General features: G+C 37.9%; 1 protein-coding gene across 2 annotated transcripts in view; it reads right to left on the bottom strand.

The window, feature by feature from the left end:
- Polr3B (RNA polymerase III subunit RpIII128) overlaps window positions 1-20,939 on the bottom strand; it is a 236,541-nt gene that overhangs the window by 86,292 nt on the left and 129,310 nt on the right. For both annotated transcript variants that reach the window (XM_067135003.2, XM_067135004.2), the window contains exons 10-12: window positions 16,059-16,259; window positions 5,811-5,973; window positions 2,712-2,865 (exon numbers count right to left, since the gene is read on the bottom strand). In XM_067135003.2, the coding sequence (XP_066991104.1) occupies window positions 2,712-2,865; window positions 5,811-5,973; window positions 16,059-16,259 (518 nt within the window). The remainder of the gene's footprint in view (window positions 1-2,711; window positions 2,866-5,810; window positions 5,974-16,058; window positions 16,260-20,939) is intronic.

The raw sequence follows: 20,939 nt of genomic DNA, 5'->3' as shown, positions 1-20,939 counted from the left end.
TTCTCAAAATTAAGTTGCTATAAATGAGCATTCTCTACTATTTTAGACATAATCAATTAACAATGCTATGGGAACTTCAAATACACTAATATATTTCACAAGGTTGTCATGGATGATAACATTACCTTACTTCTTTTCCTCAGCAATCATATTCCAATATCAGTTGATTTCTGACGTGAATTGAGATTCAAAGACTCCTCAACGAATTTATTATTATTATTATTATTATTATTATTATTATTATTATTATTATTATTATTATTATTATTATTTAACTATCTATCATTTCTTTAACTTAAAGACACTCATTTCAATTTCATTATTTACCCATATTAGAATTTCACAAATCACATTATTCTATAGCTTTCATTTTATCATTAAATATTACCAAAGACTTTCATTAACCAAACTTCAAATTTTAACATCATTATTCAATACAATCAAGTACAGTTTACATACAAGCCTCATTGCCTCCTATTGGTGAAAACAACATCCTACGATTACCATGAACTCTAATAAATCTACTTAATTTTCTTTGTTCTACAGAAATAGAATATTTCTTGGGACGATCTTACTACATTTATCTAAATTATTTTCACAATTTAGCAGGTTTTTCCTTTAAAAAATCAAGTGATCCATTAATTTTGCTGGTCAATCTACATTACAAAGTTTCTCTAGATGAAAGAAGTCACATATGCTTTACAGCTACCAGAAAGATTTATAATTTTCTTCCAGATATACAATGCATTTACATACAGTAAAATCTCGTTAAGACGTTTCTGCACGGGACAACAAATATGAACGTGTTAAGTGAGAAAACGTACTACTGAATATACGAATAAAAACTATCCAACAGGGATATGGAAACACTAGATATGATTTTTTTCTCCACATGAATGGATTTTATGTTGTGTATCTGCAGGTACAGTGAAAACTATCTACCATTTCTAAAGATGAGAGAAAAGTATTAAAAGGTGTGAAAAACACGAGAGAACAAATATGAAAAACCTTCTCTGCTGGGGCTTATAAAATAACAAGTGCACTGAAAGGTGTGGAAAAACTCCAAACAAAAAATATGAAAACATATGCATGGGAACCAATAAAAATATCCAAGTATTACCGCAGATAACACTTTTTCTAAAACAAATGTTAGTAGAAGCCTTTTATTTCAGAGCAGTGGGTTATTAAACATTATTTTCTGGTCACATTCTTAAGATAATAAATTGGAGATAACACTCGACCATGTGTGACCAGGAGGAATGACTTTGACCACCAATTAGAAAAACTTTGACGGAGTCGAATGATCAAGTCGAAACTCAAAGGTGTGAGTTCAACATTCGTGATCTCTGCGTGCTTAAAGATGAGGATGCCAGACTACTTTCTGAAAGATTTTGATTTTGTCATCATTAGTAAGGAATTTCACTACCTTTCCCCTATCCATAACTAGACTATCACAAGACAAATATGCACCACGCTAGTAAATTTCACATGATTATGTTCCTAATCAAGATATAGGCTACGGTATCACGTGAGAAAACTTCACTGTACCATTCAAGACAAATTTCTAACTTCTGAACGGAAATACAAGATCCATAATCAAGCAACTGTGGCGATGGCTCTTACCCAAGTTGGTAAATCATGTTTCTTTCACAAGGGATGACAAATAACATTTTCAGGGCTAGGAAAAATGTGATCATTCTCGTAGTAACCGGTAATAGCGAAAATTCGTGATGCAATAGGTATGTTTATATGTTCCTAATCCACATATAGACTACCATATCATGCAACAAATATTCGCTACAATTCACTATACCACTCAACACAAAATAAATTTCTAACTTCTGAATGGAATGCGAAATACAAGCACAAATAGACTCACTGTGTTATTCATCAATCTTGCTGCTAACTGGCAAGCAAAATTGAATATTCCTGAGGCTAACGGCTTGTTCCTTGAACGTGCAACTTATCCTGTGAAGTTCAGGAATTTAAGGCCTTTTCCTGTAATCACGCAGCTGTGGCGACGGATCTTATCCGAGTTGGAAATCACGTTTGTTTCACATGGGATGACAAATACATTTTCGTACTAAGCGGTAATAGCGAAAATTCGTGATGTGGTGAGGTATTTTTATATAGATTCAATACGATGAGAATAGGGACTTTGAATTTACGACGTGCTAAGCGGGAAAACGTGTTAGTAAGGAATGCACTAACCAGGTTTCACTATATTTGGTTCCTTTCCCTACACTTACTCATTTTTGTATCAGAGATGCAGGTTATGTTCTCTTACCTTCAATGTTAATTTATTTTGGTTAAACATGTTTCATTTTTATATTTCAATTCTTTCTCATCAACTTCCTTTCAGTTTCCCAACAAGGTTGTTTCTACTATACCATTGCATCAAGGGAGATGATGGATGTGGTTGGACACAAAAATCTACACCATTCTTGAGAGAGCTTGTCTCAATGTGGGAGGTGAAGGATACAGAGGAAGTTGCCTAAACCATGATTAGAGAAGGGATCCATCTATGAGAAGACAGAAGGATAGGAAGATATGACATATCAACCATTTTTTAATTTTTTTTTTAAAGATGTTATATGGGAACTGAACAACCAATAGTGATCGTCATGCCATTAGATCAAGAGGAGGATCGAGTTAAACATACTTTCCCATTTTCTAAAAATTTAGTACTTTGTATAAGCAGTAAGAGCTACCTGCAAAGTCGACCACTGTCTGAGCTGATATACACACAGCGAAGTTGGTGATTTGGGTATATAGAGATGAAACCATTGATTACACCATGCCGTCGTAGCTGCCGAAAGGTTTTTACTAAGCGCATGTAGTTTTGCACCACTCCTAAAATATTACCTGAAGACATAAACATTAAGATTAAATAAATTTCAACATAACTTTTCAAAAAGGAAATTTTATTCACTTTCATTTTATCATATGTGAAAAGTAAAGCAGGTTAAGTTCTGTAAAAGTAAACTAGAAGATAAGAAGAAAACATTTCAAAAAATAATACACCACGTAACAGGATTCACAGATACAGTGAGTATACTGGGTTGAAGTCCATAATTTGAAACGGGTGAGTTAAGAAAGAATGTTATTCCATTTACGTCCCACTAATTACCATACTTCTTTTTACGGCTTTTGGAGACGTTGAGGTGTTGGAATTCTGTCCCAAGGAACGTGCCAGTAAATCTACCGACGTAAGTTTGACATATTTGAGCAACTTCAAATACCACCAGACTGAGCCAGGATCAAACCTGCCAAGTTGGGGTCAGAAGACCAGTGTCTTAACGGTCTAAGCCGCTCAGCCCGGCGGTGAGATGAGACTTACTGAAAGAATATCTCTTAAGTCAGTAGAGAATGTTGATTAAAGTGAAAGAAAATGATGCAGAGATCCTCAGAACAGAGTGAATATGACCATAATTTCATTCTTGACGGGAAACGAGAGAAGTGAACCATAACAGAATGATGCAGTATTATATGGTATAATCTCTTCCATACGTCCTTTCTGTTTGGTGAGGTCATCAGCCTCGTTACTGGACATTTACATATGAGAGTGATACCTGTTTTGTGACATATTAAATTTTAATATTTATCATACAAGATGTGTCTTAAAAGTATGGTGAATGGACTGATATTGCAATGGCAACATTTGGTAACACTGTGTTCGTGAGCAAGTGAATAGAGACACATCTCGAGAAGCACCATGTAGCGTTGAACACACAGAGCTGAAGCAGGTTAGTCTGTTGAGGAAAGTCAAAGGTAGTGTGTAAAGACTCATGTCATAGAGCAATGAACAAGCATGTGATATTGGTGCACGTGGACAGAACAGAAGCTGCAAGCAGAAAATGTGTTTGCGACAGGTTCAAACGCTTTTGGGACGGACACGAAACTCTTGATGGCACATCACGTCCAGGTTGGCCACCATCAAGCAGAAATGCAGGAAACATCGAGCAAGTGCGACAGATGCTGGCACAAAATGGGCAACTATTTCCAAGAAGGTTATCGATGGTGTTAGGGATTAGCAAATGACAATGGGAATATCATCATTCATTACAATTTGGGTAAGCAGATGATCTGTTCTGCATTGGTGCTGTGCACATTGACTAACGAGCAAAAGACATCGCAAGTGGAAATTGCTGGAGATTTCATTGACATGTGTGACCAGAATCAATCTTCTCTGAAAACCACCATGACAGGTGATGAGATCTGGTGCCACCAGTTTGATCTGGAAACCAAGCGACAATCAATGACATGCTGTTCACCACGGTCCCCATGTCCCAAAAAGTCACTCCTCCAAAAGTCCATGATCAAGACACTGTAGATCGCCATTTTCAACAGCAATGGCGTGATCCACCAGGAATTTGTACTGGAAGAACAAACTGTTAATGCTACATTCTACGAGAACGCTTGAAAATGGTAGCTGTTATGCATTTGATGTGTTCAGCAAGAGTTATAAATGGAGTCTACTCCATGACAAAGTCCGTTCACATACGCTGACCTCAGCAAGAGTTATAAATGGAGTCTACTCCATGACAAAGTCTGTTCAGATACGCTGATCTATGTGTAAAACTTCTTGATTAAGCACCAGGCAACTGTTCCCGAATATCCATCGTACTCCCCAGATCTGGTGCCTGCAAACTTTTTTTTATTTCCCCACCTCAAGGCAATCTTGAGAGGCACACATTGTGCTGACACAACACATATCCAAAGACATGTGACATCAGTGCTTCACCAAAGCAAGTGGCTGCATGATTTGGGCACATAGCTATCAGCTTGCATTCGCATTATAGTGGGTTCGAACCCCACTGAAGATGGTTTTCAGTGGTTTCTACACCATGCAAATGCTGGGGCTGTTACCTCAATTAAGGCCAGAGTCACTTCCTTCCAACTCCTAGCCTTTTCCTACCACATCATCGCCGTAAGACCTATCTGTGTTGGTGCGACATAAAAACAAACAACCCACATCAGTGCTTCGATCGATTCCAGAAGATGCCTTTACTGCCATTTCCAGCCAATGGAAAGTACTCTGAAAGCAACTATATGTATTTTGTTTCTAACTTATGTTTTCATTGTGTTATGATATCATTCACCAAACGTTTTAGATGCACCTTGTACGATTTTCTTATCTCTACATTGTCTTACCTACAATAATATCCTAAATAAAAATATGTTACACTGTTAAAAATGTTTAACATTTCTCCAAAGAAAGAATGGAGTAAGAGAAGTAAGCAGAGAATTATCAGCTAGGTGTGTTAATAAACAATCCCTTTATAGAACACCATTGCAAACTGTATACACAGTAAAAGGATGGCCACAAACTTGCACAATTCTATACTAATGTGATTCACATGCACTCTATCACTTAAATTTAACTGTAAAATATGACCAGTTTTTTTTTTTAATTTATGCCTATTAAAGGTACCATAGAGGGATTGTCTTTTGTAATAAGTTTGCCATCAACCACAGATTGCAATTTTTATATCAACAAGGAAAATTAACACAAAACAATGAATGATTTCTTATTGCATTCAGTAACAATTTGCTAAAATCTGATTAAAAAACTTGAAACTAATGCCAGCATTAGAGTAAAAAAAATTAAAATATTTCTTTTATGCAACTTATTTACTTCCTGCTTTTTCCACAATAGCTAGAAAACTAACTTAAGAGTTCCCCAGTGGAAACTGAAAATTATTATTTTTATTTTAAGTTATGAATTACTTTAACAAAAGATGTAAAAGTAGTACAGGAAGGCAGAATATAAAATGAAGGATCAATAAAAATGCCATTCAGTTTCTTACCATTCAAGAAAACTAGATAGACACGCTTGCTGTTTATCTCTTCTCCTCCTAAGAGATTCACATCTTCAACACCACAATTGAAAGCAATCCGGGAAATTACATCTTCTTCTACTTCTGTTGTGATGTGAGTCATTAGAGCCAAGTTTTTGACCAAACCACATGCCTGCCAGATATCACAAAACAATATTCAACAGTGGACATTAACAAGATATCTCAAAATGTACACGCATCCTACAAACTGAGTGTAACACTTGTCATCTTGGTCTTACTCTACTTCTCTTACCTCATAACACATCACTGAGTCCATTATTCGCCTAGGCAGCCTATCCTCCTCCATTGGCCTCACATGCACCAAAGCCAGTTTATGCATACCACCCCATCCATCGACTTTATTCCTAACTTAGCCCTTATCTCCTCATTCTCAGTACCCTCCTGACATTGTTCTTGCCCGTTTGTACCAGCGACCATTCTCGCTACTTTCACATCTGTTACTTCTGACTTATAAGATATCCTGAGTACACACAGCTTTCACTCCCAAACAGCAAAGTTGGTCTGAAAACAGACCGGTGTATTATACGCACACTTTTTAATGATATATTTTTGTTCTGGGTTGAGGAGTACGGAGGGAGCACTGCCGGTTCCGGTAATACTGCCAACTGAATGGAAATGAAATCTGAATTGAATCGATAATATGATCGATCGATATGAATTTTCTAAATCTTTATTATCTTAAGCCAACAAATATGTCACACACACATTATATAACATTTCTCAATGCGAATCTTGTTCTCAGCATGAATTATATAGTTTGGCTTTGCTGTGTAAACAACAACAATATGAGTATGTAAAGTGTACGCCAGATGTCGCACAGTGATGCATAGGCGTTTCTTAGTTTGTGTTTCAAAGGTTGCCAGTACGAATCTCAAAGATAACCGAGGTCGACCGATTCAGCACTAGGGTGTCCATCTATTACTAAAAGGTACGCGTACAATAAACATAGTTTCATCCAGAAGCCGACTTCTTCCTTTCAGAATACTGCTGACTGCAACTGTGAGCTCATCGCATTCAATTTCAATTACAGTAGCCGGGCTGAGTGGCTCAGACAGTTGAAGCGCTGGCCCTCAACTTGACAGGTTCAATCCTGGCTCAGTCCGGTGATATTTGAAGGTGCTCAAATACATCAGCCCCGTGTCGGTAGATTTACTGGCACATTAAAGAACTCCTGTGGGACTATTTTCTGGCACCTCAGAATCTCAGAAAACCATGAAGTAGTTAGTGCGACGTAAAGAAAATAAGATTATTATTATTTATTCAATTACTGTACTAACACCCTGGAAGAATACACATCCTAAATATTTGAAAATATTTCTATCTATTCCAATTTTGAATACCTAACCTGACTTTCAATTCTCTTAGGTATATTCCCTACTGCCAATTTAGTCTTAGAAAGGCTAATTTTCATAACATACAAACTGCACCTATTTTCAAGTTCCAAGATATTAGTTTGCAAGCTTTCAGCAGAGCCTGCCATTATGACCAAGTTGTCGGCATAGGCCAAACTACTTACTACATTTCCACCTAACTGAATCCCAACCTGGTCCACCTCCGTATCGTGCAGTGCAGTGCCAGAAATTTAAGAATGGCGGGGGGTCTGGTATTGTTGTTGACATGGTTGATACATGCAGCTCACCTCCATTGGGGGTGTGCCTAAAAAGAGCTGCACCACCTCGGGATGAGGACACAAGTTTACTTAGTCACCAATGAACAACAATTACAACCTTGGTCTGACCCCTTTGAACCAAGAACTGATTCTACCATCAATTCTTACCGTAGCCCACTTCCCAACATAAATGCTTACCCTTAATCACATAATCCCTCAGTACAGCTAACATCTTATTCCTCGGTACTCAGTCATATGCCTTCTCTAGATCTACAAAATCCTCTCGTAGTGTTTTTCAATTACCTGACGTATACTGAAAATATGATCCTAACAGCCCCTCTATGATCTGAAACCACACTGGTTTTCATCCAACTTATTCTCAATCACTGATCATACTCTCGCTCCCAAAATGTTAGTAAACACCTTGCCTGGTATACTAATACATGAAATACTTTGATAGTTGTTGCAATCCTTCCTGTTCCCTTGCATACACAAAGGTAAAATTACTGCTTCTGACCAATCAGAAGGCGCCTTACTAACATTCCACGCTAATCTTATTACTCTGTGAAGCCATTTCATTCATTCCCACTTTATTTCACCATTTCAGGTCTAATTTAATCTATTCCTGCTTTATAACAGTGGAATTTATCTACCCTTCTTTCCTCTTCCTCAAGTGTAATTTAATCTAATATCAATGTCCTCCTCCCGATGAGCTTAATCGTTTGTGTTGTCAATGGGAGGATTTCTATACTAACATCCTGGAAGAACACACGTCATAAATACTTGAATATATTTCTACCTGTTCCAATTTTGTATTTCCAACCTGACTTTCAATTTTATTATGAGTTCACCTGATTTACCCAAAACACTATTAATTTTGTTTATTCCCTCCCTTTCTTTCTTTCTTTATTACTGCCCGGAAAGGTTTCCCTTGCCGCTTGACCAAGCTTTTCCAGGTTATTACCAAAATCTTTCCATGACTTCTTGTATTCACTGTCTTTCTTTCACCTACATAAAAGTCCCTGTCTGCACCAGTCCTTGTTTGGAGCCATTTCTGATACACTTTCTTTTTTACATTTACAAGCTGCCCTCACTTCATCATTCCACTAAGATCAATCAATCAATCAATCAATCAATCAATCAATCAATCAATCAATCAATCAATCAATCAATCAATCAATACTGATCTGCATTTAGGGCAGTCGCCCAGGTGGCAGATTCCCTATCTGTTGCTTTCCTAGCCTTTTCAGAAATGAATTCAAAGAAATTGGAAATTTACTGAACATCTCCCTTGGTAAGTTATTCCAATCCCTAACTCCCCTTCCTATAAATGAATATTTGCCCCAGTTTGTCCTCTTGAATTCCAACTTTATCTTCATATTGTGATCTTTCCTACTTTTAAAAACGCCATTCAAACTTATTCGTCTACTAATGTCATTCCACACCATCTCTCCGCTGACAGCTCGGAACATACCACTTAGTCGAGCAGCTCGTCTTCTTTCTCCCAATTCTTCCCAGCCCAAACTTTGCAACATTTTTGTAATGCTACTCTTTTCTCGGAAATCACACAGAACAAATCGAGCTGCTTTTCTTTGGATTTTTTCCAGTTCTTGAATGAGGTAATCCTGGTGAGGGTCCCATACTCTAGTTGGGGTCTTACCAGAGACTTATATGCACTCTCCTTTACATCCTTACTACAACCCCTAAACACCCTCATAACCATGTGCAGAGATCGGTACCCTTTATTTACAATCCCATTTATGTGATTACCCCAGTGAAGATCTTTCCTTATATTAACACCTAGATACTTACAATGATCCCCAAAAGGAACTTTCACCCCATCAACGCAGTAATTAAAACTGAGAGGACATTTCCTATTTGTGAAACTCACAACCTGACTTTTAGGCCCATTTATCAACATACCATTGCCTGCTGTCCATCTCACAACATTTTCGAGGTCATGTTGCAGTTGCTCACAATCTTGTAACTTATTTAACACTCTGTAGAGAATAACATCATCCGCAACAAGCCTTACCTCCGATTCCACTCCTTTACTCATATCATTTATATATATAAGAAAACATAAAGGTCCGATAACACTGCCCTGAGGAACTCCCCTCTCAACTATTACAGGGTCAGACAAAGCTTCACCTACTCTAACTCTCTAAGATCTTATTTTCTAGAAATATAGCAACCCATTCAGTCACTCTTTTGTCTAGTCCAATTGCACTCATTTTTGCCAGTAGTCTCCCATGATCCACCCTATCAAATGCTTTAGACAGGTCAATCGCGATACAGTCCATTTGACCTCCAGAATCCAAGATATCTGCTATATCTTGCTGGAATCCTACAAGTTGAGCTTCAGTGGAATAACCTTTCCTAAAACCGAATTGCCTTCTATCGAACCAGTTATTAATTTCACAAACATGTCTAATATACGGTAATCAGAAAGAATGCCTTCCCAAAGCTTACATACAATGCATGTCAAACTTACTGGCCTGTAATTTTCAGCTTTATGTCTATCACCCTTTCCTTTATACACAGGGGCTACTATAGAAACTCTCCATTCATCTGGTATAGTTCCTTCGACCAGACAATAATCAAATAAGTATTTCAGATATGGTACTATATCCCAACCCATTGTCTTTAGTATATCCCCAGAAATCTGATCAATTCCAGCCGCTTTTCTAGTTTTCAACTTTTGTATCTTATTGTAAATGTCATTGTTATCATATGTAAATTTTATTACTTCTTTGGCCTTAGTCTCCTCCTCTATCTCGACATTATCCTTGTAACCAACAATCTTTACATACTGCTGACTGAATACTTCTGCCTTTTGAAGATCCTCACATACACACTCCCCTTGTTCATTAATTATTCCTGGAATGTCCTTCTTGGAACCTGTTTCTGCCTTAAAATACCTATACATACCCTTCCATTTTTCACTAAAATTTTTATGACTCCCAATTATGCTTGCCATCATGTTATCCTTAGCTGCCTTCTTTGCTAGATTCAATTTTCTAGTAAGTTCCTTCAATTTCTCCTTACTTCCACAGCCATTTCTAACTCTATTTCTTTCCAGTCTGCACCTCCTTCTTAGTCTCTTTATTTCTCTATTATAATAAGGTGGGTCTTTACCATTCCTTACCACCCTTAAAGGTACAAACCTGTTTTCGCATTCCTCAACAATTTCTTTAAACCCATCCCAGAGTCTGTTTACATTTTTATTTACCGTTTTCCACCGATCATAGTTACTTTTTATAAAGTGCCTCATGCCTGCTTTATCAGCCATATGGTACTGCCTAACAGTCCTACTTTTAAGACCTTCCTTTCTATTACATTTATTTTTAACTACCACAAAAACAGCTTCATGATCACTAATACCATCTATTACTTCAGTTTCCCTATAGAGCTCATCTGGTTTTATCAGCACGACATCCAGGATATTTTTCCCTCTGGTTGGTTCCATCACTTTCTGAATCAGCTGTCCTTCCCATATTAACTTATTTGCCATTTGTTGGTCATGCTTCCTGTTGTTTGCATTTCCTTCCCAATTTACATCTGGCAAATTCAGATCTCCCGCTACAATCACATTTCTTTCCATGTCGTTTCCCACATAGCTGACTATCCTATCAAATAATTCCGAATCCGCATCAGTGCTACCCTTTCCTGATCTGTACACTCCAAATATATCAAGTTGCCTATTATCTTTAGAAATGAGCCTTACACCTAGAATTTCATGTGTCTCATCTTTAATTTTTTCGTAGCTTACAAATTCTTCTTTCACCAGAATGAACACCCCCCCTCCCACCATTCCTATCCTATCTCTACGATACACACTCCAGTGCCGTGAGAAAATTTCTGCATCCATTATATCATTTCTCAGCCATGATTCAACTCCTATTACAACATCTGGTAAATATATATCTATTAAATTACTTAATTCTATTCCTTTCTTTACAATACTTCTACAGTTCAACACTAACAATTTTATGTCATCCCTACTTGATTTCCAGTTCCCTGTTCCCTTATCACCGCTCCCTAGGCCATCCCGTTTCCCTGAATGTACCTCCCTATTACCCTTCCAAACAAATTTCCTAACTTATGCGTACCACTGCGGTTTAAATGAAGGCCATCCGAGCGCAGATCCCTATCTCCTACCCACCCATTAGGATCTAGAAATTTCACTCCCAGTTTCCCACATACCCACTCCATAGTCTCATTTAAATCCCCAATCACCCTCCAGTCAGTACCGGTATCCCTCCTACACAGTATTCCCCTGATAACAATCTCCGCTTTCTTAAACTTCACCCGTGCTGCATTTACCAGATCCCACACATCTCCAACTATGTTGGTACTTATATCAGCTTGCCTTACGTTGTTGGTACCAACGTGAAACACTACCACCTTCTCCTTCCCCTCCTCCCTCTCTTCTACTTTCCTCAACATCTGCCTCAACCTAATTCCTGGATAACATTCTACCCTGGTTCCCTTTCCTCCACACACTTTCCCCACATGTCTAACGATGGAATCCCCATGACCAGAGCCTCAACCGTACCCACCTCATTTGATCTCCTCCCCTCCTGGTCAGCCCTATCTTTCCTGATAGCTGCAGAAGCTATTTCCTCCTCCTTTTTCTCCTTCCCATGTCCCTGTTCCACCTGTCTTTTCCTATCCTCTACTCTACATTTCCCTTTCCTACCTTTTCCCTTCCTCCTACTTCCACGCATCTCAGCAACAGTTCTCTGTCCCTCATCTTCCCTCTGTTGTTCTACCTGGAGTGACTCGTACCGATTTCGCACAGACACCTGTCCTGAATTCTGATCCTGAATAGAGCCCTTAGCTTGCAGTCTCCTTCCCCTTAGAACATTACACCACCTGTCTTCTACAACTCCTCCCTTTCCTTCCCCTCCCTCTTGTACACCTACTGTAACCTGTACATTGTTTGAGGGAGACCTATCTTCCTTCCTGTCTTCTGTAAGAATCCTAATTATCTCCCTCAAACTTTCCAACTCCTCCCTCATACCCCTCAATGCCTCGCCACACCCACAATAAGTACACTTGCGCTCCTTAGCCATTCTTTACGGGGGAAAAAATTTAAATTAAAAAATAAAATAACTTATTTACAAGAAAAAAAAAATGAACGGAGGGATATATTGTCTGGGATAGTACACAACAATAAGGTAATTAATATACGACTACACTACAATACTACTTAGTCGTGTTCTATTTTTTTTTGTCCTACAATCCCTAGCAGGATAAAAACTGCTGTTAATTACTGAATATCGAAAGTAATACACAAGAACTACACAATTCCAAACTGCAATTAAGCCTATCCTAATTACAACAATATTTTAGTAAGAGTTTCTACGGATACCTCTACTACACCAGTACTACACAAATATTTTACAATAATAAAATAAGCACACTAAATTCTAATAGGTTATTACTCGTATACTACTGTACAGTACACTACAGTAATTTTTAAACTACTTTCAGACGTATCCTAATTACGATACCGGTACCGTACCGTATGTCACTACTAAGCACAACAGAAATGAAATTTGCAAGAACTACTGTACTCAAAGATTACCAACGAAGCTAAATGCTTAGACAAATTATTATTAGTATTACGGTCTAATAGATACACACGAACCACAAAGAGATCTATAACGTCAAAGTCCTCTGAGGAATAGACACAGGTTCAGATCACTACGTAGTTAAAATTAAAATTAAACTCACTCCCCAGAGGAGACAACAAAAACAGGCCCTTAAAACTAAAAGAAAAATAGATCCTACCCAGCTAATCAACAACAAAAATTACCAGAAAGCAACTGAAAAAATAAAAATCACAGACAAACTTGAAGACTTAGTACACAACCTTAAACAAATTGCAGAAGACCTAGCTCCAATTAAACCATGTAAAAAACACCAATGGTGGAACAGTGAATGTGATGAAACAGTGGAGAAAAGACATCAGGCATGGCTATTACATCAGTCCCAAAAGACAGAAATATCCTATCAAAAGCTAGTAAAACAGAGAAAAGAAACTACCCAAGTCTTAAGAAGAATAAAAAGACAACATCATAAGGACACCCTGCAGTTAATTGAAGAACAGTTCAGTAAAACTAAATCAAGGGACTACTACAAAACCTTCAGAAAGCAGCTCCAAAAATATGAACCCCCGACCCTACTGATGAAGGATGAAGATGGTAAGCTGGCCCATAACAATAAAGACAATGCAGAAATTCTGGCTAAACATTTCAACAAGCTTTTAAATTGTGAGGAACCTACAGAACTCCTTCATTTGGACACCAACACCCCGATAAAAACATCACCAGAAAACATCAATCCCCCCACAATAAAGGAAGTCTACCAGCTCTGAATAAATTAAAAAACTACAAAGCGCCAGGAGAAGATCAGACCTTTGCGGAAATCTGGAAATATGCAGGAACCTCAGCAAAAGTTGCCCTCCATCAACAACTTGTCTCTATCTGGATTAAAGAAGAACTACCAGAACACTGGACAACAGCCCTCATTCATCCTCTGCACAAAAAAGGGGACAAAACCGACCCTAATAACTACAGGGGAATCTCGCTTCTAGACATAACATACAAAATATTTTCAATAATCATCCTTAATAGGATAAGTTTACAACTTGAGAAAGAACTAGGAGAATATCAAGGAGGTTTCAGACCCTGGAGGAGCTGTCCTGATCAGATCATGAGTCTTAAGTTGATAATGGATTATAACAGGAGAAGAAACAGAGATATGGTGATAACATTTGTAGATTTCAAGAAAGCTTATGATTGCATCCATAGAGAATCTCTGTTTAAAATTTTAAGACACCTTGGACTACACCCCAAATTAATAAACATGATAAAATTGACTCTCACCAATACCAAGTCAAAAGTGAAGTTTAGGGGTGAAACATCAAAGACATTTGAAATTAAAACTGGACTACGGCAGGGAGATGGGCTCTCACCACTATTATTTAACTGTGCTCTAGAAATGGTAATGAGGGAATGGTTTAGAAAATGTCCCCCCAAAATAAAGATTGGCCGAAAAATCAAAACAAATTGCCTGGGTTTTGCTGACGATTTAGCATTACTAGCAGTGGACATAAAAGAAGCAAAAACCCAGATATCAGAACTTCAAAACATTGCAAATAAAATTGGCCTCAAAATATCATTTGAAAAAACAGAAATTATGCCCCGAAAACCAACACAGCTAAAAGAAGTCACCATAAATGGTAATAAAATCAAAATAGTAACTCAGTTTAAATATCTTGGAGAAGTAATAACACATAATTTAAATGAAAAAATCTCAATCCAAGTAAGAACAAATAGATTAGCTAAAGCACAAAAATTAACATGGGATATCTACAAAAAGAAATGTCTTTCAATAAATACAAAAATAAAACACTACAACACAGTTATAAAACCGGAAGCTACATATGCAGCAGAAACACTCTTTTACCTGAATAAACAATCAAAGACTGACAGACTTCAGAAAATTGAAAGGAGGATTGGAAGAACCTGCATCAACAAAAAATACCAGAAAGATGGACAGTGGCGGTTAATACCTAACAAAGTCGTGTACAAAGAGCTAGAACCCATTACAGATACTATGCGTAAGAGGAGACTGGGATTCTTTGGACATATCATGAGGATGCAGGACTCGAGACTTCTGAAACAACTAGTACAACACAATCTCGTCTCAAAAAATACCACAACAGGATGTAAATGGATCAGAGAAGTAAGAGAGGATCTGAAGGAAATAAGCCTTACAACAGAAGACACCACAAATAAGATAAAATTGAATACAAAACTCAAGAATACAAACCTCCGCTTTACCCTTACACAAAACAAACCAACAACACGCACATTTTCAACTGAGGAAAGGGCACGAAGATCGGAGCGTCTGAAGAAGTACTGGGAGGACCGCAAAGCCCGAACAATCCCTTCAAAGAGACCTGAACGACGGACTGACTAAAGTGATCCTATGTGGTCATAAAAGAAGAAGAAGAAGATACACACGAAAGATAACACACGAATATAGCAGGCAAGATACGGCACTATCTAAATGTACTGTATCTATACTACAATGTAACTACACTACACTACACTACACTACACTGCGTTTGCTTTAAAAAAAAAAAAAAAACAGAGAGAGAGAGAGAGGGGGGGGGGGAGATATATATATGTTCCTAGGCATTTTACAACAGCATCCTTGTATGCCAGCTATTCTTGCTGTTTATTCTTTGGAAATGTTCACTAATGATAACCATCTTCTGTCTAATTTCCTCATCCTGAAGATTCTCTACTCTTGTTTCTCTGCACATAGATTTCACTTTACCCTAGGCCTAGAGATGCTCATTTCACTATAGATCTGATATTGGTCTGTCATCACTGAAAAATCCCCAGAATAGCCACATATTTCTAAACGATTTCCTGAATTCAAAGCTAGTTATGATATAGCCTATTATGGATCAGATGTCCCTACCTTCGCATGTGTAGCAGTAAATAGCCTTATGCCTGAAGAATGTACTGTATTCAAAATGTGCATCAATACAAAATGATGCCTACCTCGCCTTCAGGAGTATCAGAAGGACACAACATTCCCCATTGGGATGGTTGTAAAGATCTTGGTCCAGATACTTTCCTTGTCTTCTCGAACTGAGAATTCACTCGTGTCATCATACCCAGGGCTGAGATATAGGACAATCTTGACAGAACCTGAGTAACTCCTTGACGTTCCATCTTAAATCTCTTGATGGTCCAATTACCCTAGAATTAAAAGAATGTTCACTTCTGTAATACAATTAGAATGAATACTGATGGAGTCAAGCATACAAGGGCCAGAGGATGGTTACCTAGTTGTACTTTCTCTCAAAATAAAAATCATTGCCATCACTGCCATACAAGGGACATGCTAAAAGTTGTAATTTCACTGTCTACTACTATTCAGGAGCTAACCGATGCTGCCTTAGGGAAATGGGACTGCATACTGTATAAACAACTTAATGGTCAGGTATAGAGCATGTCTAATAGGGGTCAAGAATTTAATCATACAGAAGAAATACATACCTTGTGATTATTCATGATAATGACAACAATGATTATCAAGTCATGCAGTTGTATTTTGAAAACATAAGTGCAATAGGGAATATGTTTTGTTTATGTGAACCATTACTCAAGAATGTGGAATTGTTTGCAAGTTGATGATGTCTGTTCTGTTCAATATTTTTGCTATTTGCTGGCATATTTGGCCACACGGATACCTAAACAGCTGGTGATGAGCACATTGCTACTGTTATGCTATGTTGACAGAGTTGCTGCCCAAACGAAAAAAAATAGCAATAAACAGTATGACTGACCACACAGTAGTCATGCTGACACAACCAGGTACAATCCCTCTCTTCCTCTGGGAGACGAAATAACCCCTCTAGGACGACTGCAGAACAACTGCTACTGGCAGTACTGTACAAATGTGAAATGGTTGAATATAAAACCAATAAAATCAAATGTATCGAATTCAAAACTTTTGTTCAGGTGTATATTATAGAAATTTATTGTTTATTTGACATCACTGTGTGAGAGCCCCCACGAACTGGTTGAAAGAGTCAACAGCTTGTTACACTCAGGGCTTTTTTTGAAGCACACCAAATTATGAGTACTGTACATGGGAAATAACAAACCCTTTTCTTCCTCATTTTCATCAAGGTTCCACAATTTTCTGGTTATAAATATCAATGATAAGGAATTAACATTGCCACAGTGTAACTAAACATAAAAATTCAAAGCAATGTATGTCATTAAGTCAGACTAAACTCACCACCACCACCACTACCATCATCATCATCATCATCATCATCATCATCATTTTCATTTCCCCTAGCCCAGCTCGTGCCAGGTTGGGATGTTGATGCCACTTCTCCACTGTTGCCTCTCTTTTCACCACCCCTCTTCAGTAATTGTATTCCAGTCCAATCTTCTTTTTCTTATACTGCTCTTGAGAGAGTCTATCCATCTTGCTCTGGGCCTCCCTCTTGCCCTCTTTCCTTCTATCTTAGCCTCCAACACTTGTTTTAGTATCCTTCCCTCTTGTATCCTCATAACATATCCAAACCGTCTCAATTTATTCTTCTCCATTCTCTCACTCAGTTTTTCTACCCCCTCTCTCTTTTCTGACCTCAACATTTCTTACTCTGTCTCTCCTTGTCTTCCCTACTATACTCCTCAGGAACATCTCACTGGCCTAAATTTTCCTCTCATTTCTTGCTGTCATAAGTTAATATAGGGGTAGTCGTACAATGTCTCTTTACATTCCGTAGGAACGTCTCTGTACCACACCAGATTCCTTACATTCTGGTAGAACGTATTTCCCGCTTGTACCCTTCTGCTAATCTCCTTATCGAGAATTTTTCACTTCCCAAATATTTGAAATATTTAACAATCTCAAGGTTTTGTTCCCTGATACTAATGAATCCTTTTCCTTCTCTTTTTCCTCTTGTCATGACCACTGTTTTACTCTTTTCATCACTGATTTTCATACCATATTTCTCAGTATTGTCATTTAAAGAATCTAGTTGGATTTGCACTTGTGTATTGTTGACTTCCCAGATCACTATGGCATCTGGAAACAATATTTTCATATCCCCTCTGTATGTTGCCTTTGTTTCCTTTAGAATTTCATGCATAACCATTATAAACATAAGTGGTCACAATAAACTTCCCTGTCTTAGTCCAGTTTGGTTTCTAAACCAATCTGTTCTCCCCATTGGAGTCTGGACACAACAATTCTCATACATTGCTTTCACTACTTCCCTGATTGCCTTCCACATCCTTTTCTTTCCAGGGTTTCCCAATACCTTTTCTCCATTAACACTATTGTAAACCTTCTCTAGATCAAGGAATACCATCACCAGATTTTTTCCATATTCCCACTGTTTTTCCATCAGTAATCTCATGGTAAATATAGTGTTTATTGTTGACTTGCCCTGTCAAAATCCATACTGCTCTTCTTCTAAATTTCCTCCCACTCTTCCTCCTTTCTCTTATTCTCTCCAATATTTTGGCTATTAGCGACAACAGTGTAATTCCTCGATAACTGTCACATACCTTTCTGTCATCCTTCTTAAATACTGGTATTATTACACCTTTACACCAATTATCGGATACTTGCTTTTTCCATATACACCATAGAAGCCTATATAACCAATGGAGACCAATTGGTCCTGTTGCCTTTATCATTTCCACATATTTCATCCACCCCTGCTGCTTTTCCTCCTTTTATTTGTTTAACAGCCATTTCCACCTCTGCCATTGCAATACCACTGTCCATTTCTGGATCATCTTCATTTATCACTACAGTCTCTTCTACATCATTTCTCACACACAAGGGTTTATCGAAATAGTCTTTCCACCTATTCTTTATCTCCTCTGGGTCTGTTATTACATTTCCACTCTCTTCCTTCAATTGTTTTGTGCAGATTTTTTCTTTTCTCTTATTTTTTTTTTAAATCAATGCATAAAACATCCTTTTTCCAACTCTTGTGTGAATCTCTCCCAACATTTTTTCTTTTTCTCATTTACCATTCTCTTACAATTCATTTTTCATTTCCTGATACTTAACCTTACTTCCTTCTTTCCTATCTTTATTCCATTCTAAACATGCTTTCTTCTTTTGTTTAACAACATCCGTCACCTTTCCATCTCACCCATGTCTCTTCTTTTCCTTCACTCTCGCCATAGTTCTGTCATAAATCATCTCTGCACAGCTTACAAAAGTGTTTTTAAATTTGGTCCAATCTTCTTCTACACTTTTTATTTGTGATATAAGGATATGCAGTTTCAATTCTTCCTGAAATTTCTCCTGATTTCTTTTATCTCTTAATTTCCATACTTTTACTTTCTTCTGTCTTATTTCTTTTACTCTCAAAATTTTAGCTATTTTCAATTTTGCTACCACTACTCTGTAGTCTCCATCAAACGCCTCACCTGGTAGTGCTGTTACATCCATTAACACTTTATGAATTATTTTCTCCTTCTTTCACCCCAGCCATATCTAGTGATCTTCCTACTATTCTTCTTTCTAAATCAAGTGTTACCCTCAATCATTCCATTTCTTTCACAAAAATCAATTGACTTATCTCACTCACTGTTTCTTTCTCAATATTCAAATGGACCAATCACTTCTTTACCAAGTCTGCCATTTCCAACCTGCGCATTGAGGTCTCCCATGACTATCACTTCCACGTCGGTGATTACTTCCTCAAGCATCTCCAAGAATTCCTGTTTCCAGTTTGCGTGCATAAAGCTGGATGACATATTTCACTCCTTCCTCCTCCTCCTCCTCCTCAGTCATACTCCGATTATTCTATCTCTAATGTGAATTTCATCCTAGATTTTGTTAACAATCACTCCTAATCCTTTCTTTGCCTCACCTCCTCCAATCCAGTATACGGTGTACCCTCTACTCATCCTCTTCACTTCCTTTCCTCTCCGCTTGACCTCACTCAGTCCCATCACTGCGACATTCTCTTTCTCCATAAAAATCAATCAACTCCTCTGATTTTCCCATCAGAGTCACAACATTTATTATTCCCACCTTCATAATATAACAGCTGGCTGCCCACTTATCACAGCTTTCCCAGCAAAAGAAGTGCATGTCGCTTTTAGCAGGGTACGCCCTAACCTTTTCTGAGGCTGATAATGAGCACCACTCATTTTAGGCTATTGTTACAATTAGGTCACCACTCCCAAAGGTATTTTACAGCTACTGCAAGCAATTATTCAGGCCGCCCCTTACATGGGGAACAGACGCCATTGCAGTCACCCTTAATATGAGAAACAAACGTCGCTGATGAATAGTGTATTCATACTAATCACCGAGTACTGGGCTGCCTCTTCCGCAATCTCCAATGTACTGAAGTCCATCTTCTCCGCTGTAAATTCCATTGAGGTCTTCGCTCGTAACCCTGAGCTAGGACCCTTATCAGATGCTAAACATTGGGTCAGTGTGTTCTGGGACTCACATAGGCAGGGGTGCCACTCCCTAGGCAGAGCTGCCTCTGAAGAGGGACCCTACCTATTACCTACATTAAGTCAGACTAAACTATTCCCAATAATTATAGACAAAAAGAAAACACTGCTGTTTCTTAACTTAAATCTCATAGAATGTTATCTCACAACAGTTTTTGATGCGATACAGTGTTTACAGTGCACTGTATCTTCTGGTATGAGGTAGAGCATATTTGTTGCTTTCATAGATCTGTCTCATTCTTTGGCTTTGACAATCATGGTTGCCGGCATGAGTATGAGAGCATCACACGTTGTGAAGAAGTATTCAGTTTAGTTGTATTTCAGACGGGTGACTTGCAAGCATTGTGAAAAAGTGATTGTTTAGTTGCGACTAGAATTTTATGTAGTACATCCCTTAATCTTAATACAGTAATTATGGATGTA

Source organism: Anabrus simplex, chromosome 1 (assembly GCF_040414725.1).
Source record: "Anabrus simplex isolate iqAnaSimp1 chromosome 1, ASM4041472v1, whole genome shotgun sequence".
NCBI classification, from domain to species: domain Eukaryota; kingdom Metazoa; phylum Arthropoda; class Insecta; order Orthoptera; family Tettigoniidae; genus Anabrus; species Anabrus simplex.
The sequence above is the reverse complement of the archived record's forward strand: the minus strand, read 5'-3'. Positions and strand labels throughout refer to the sequence as shown.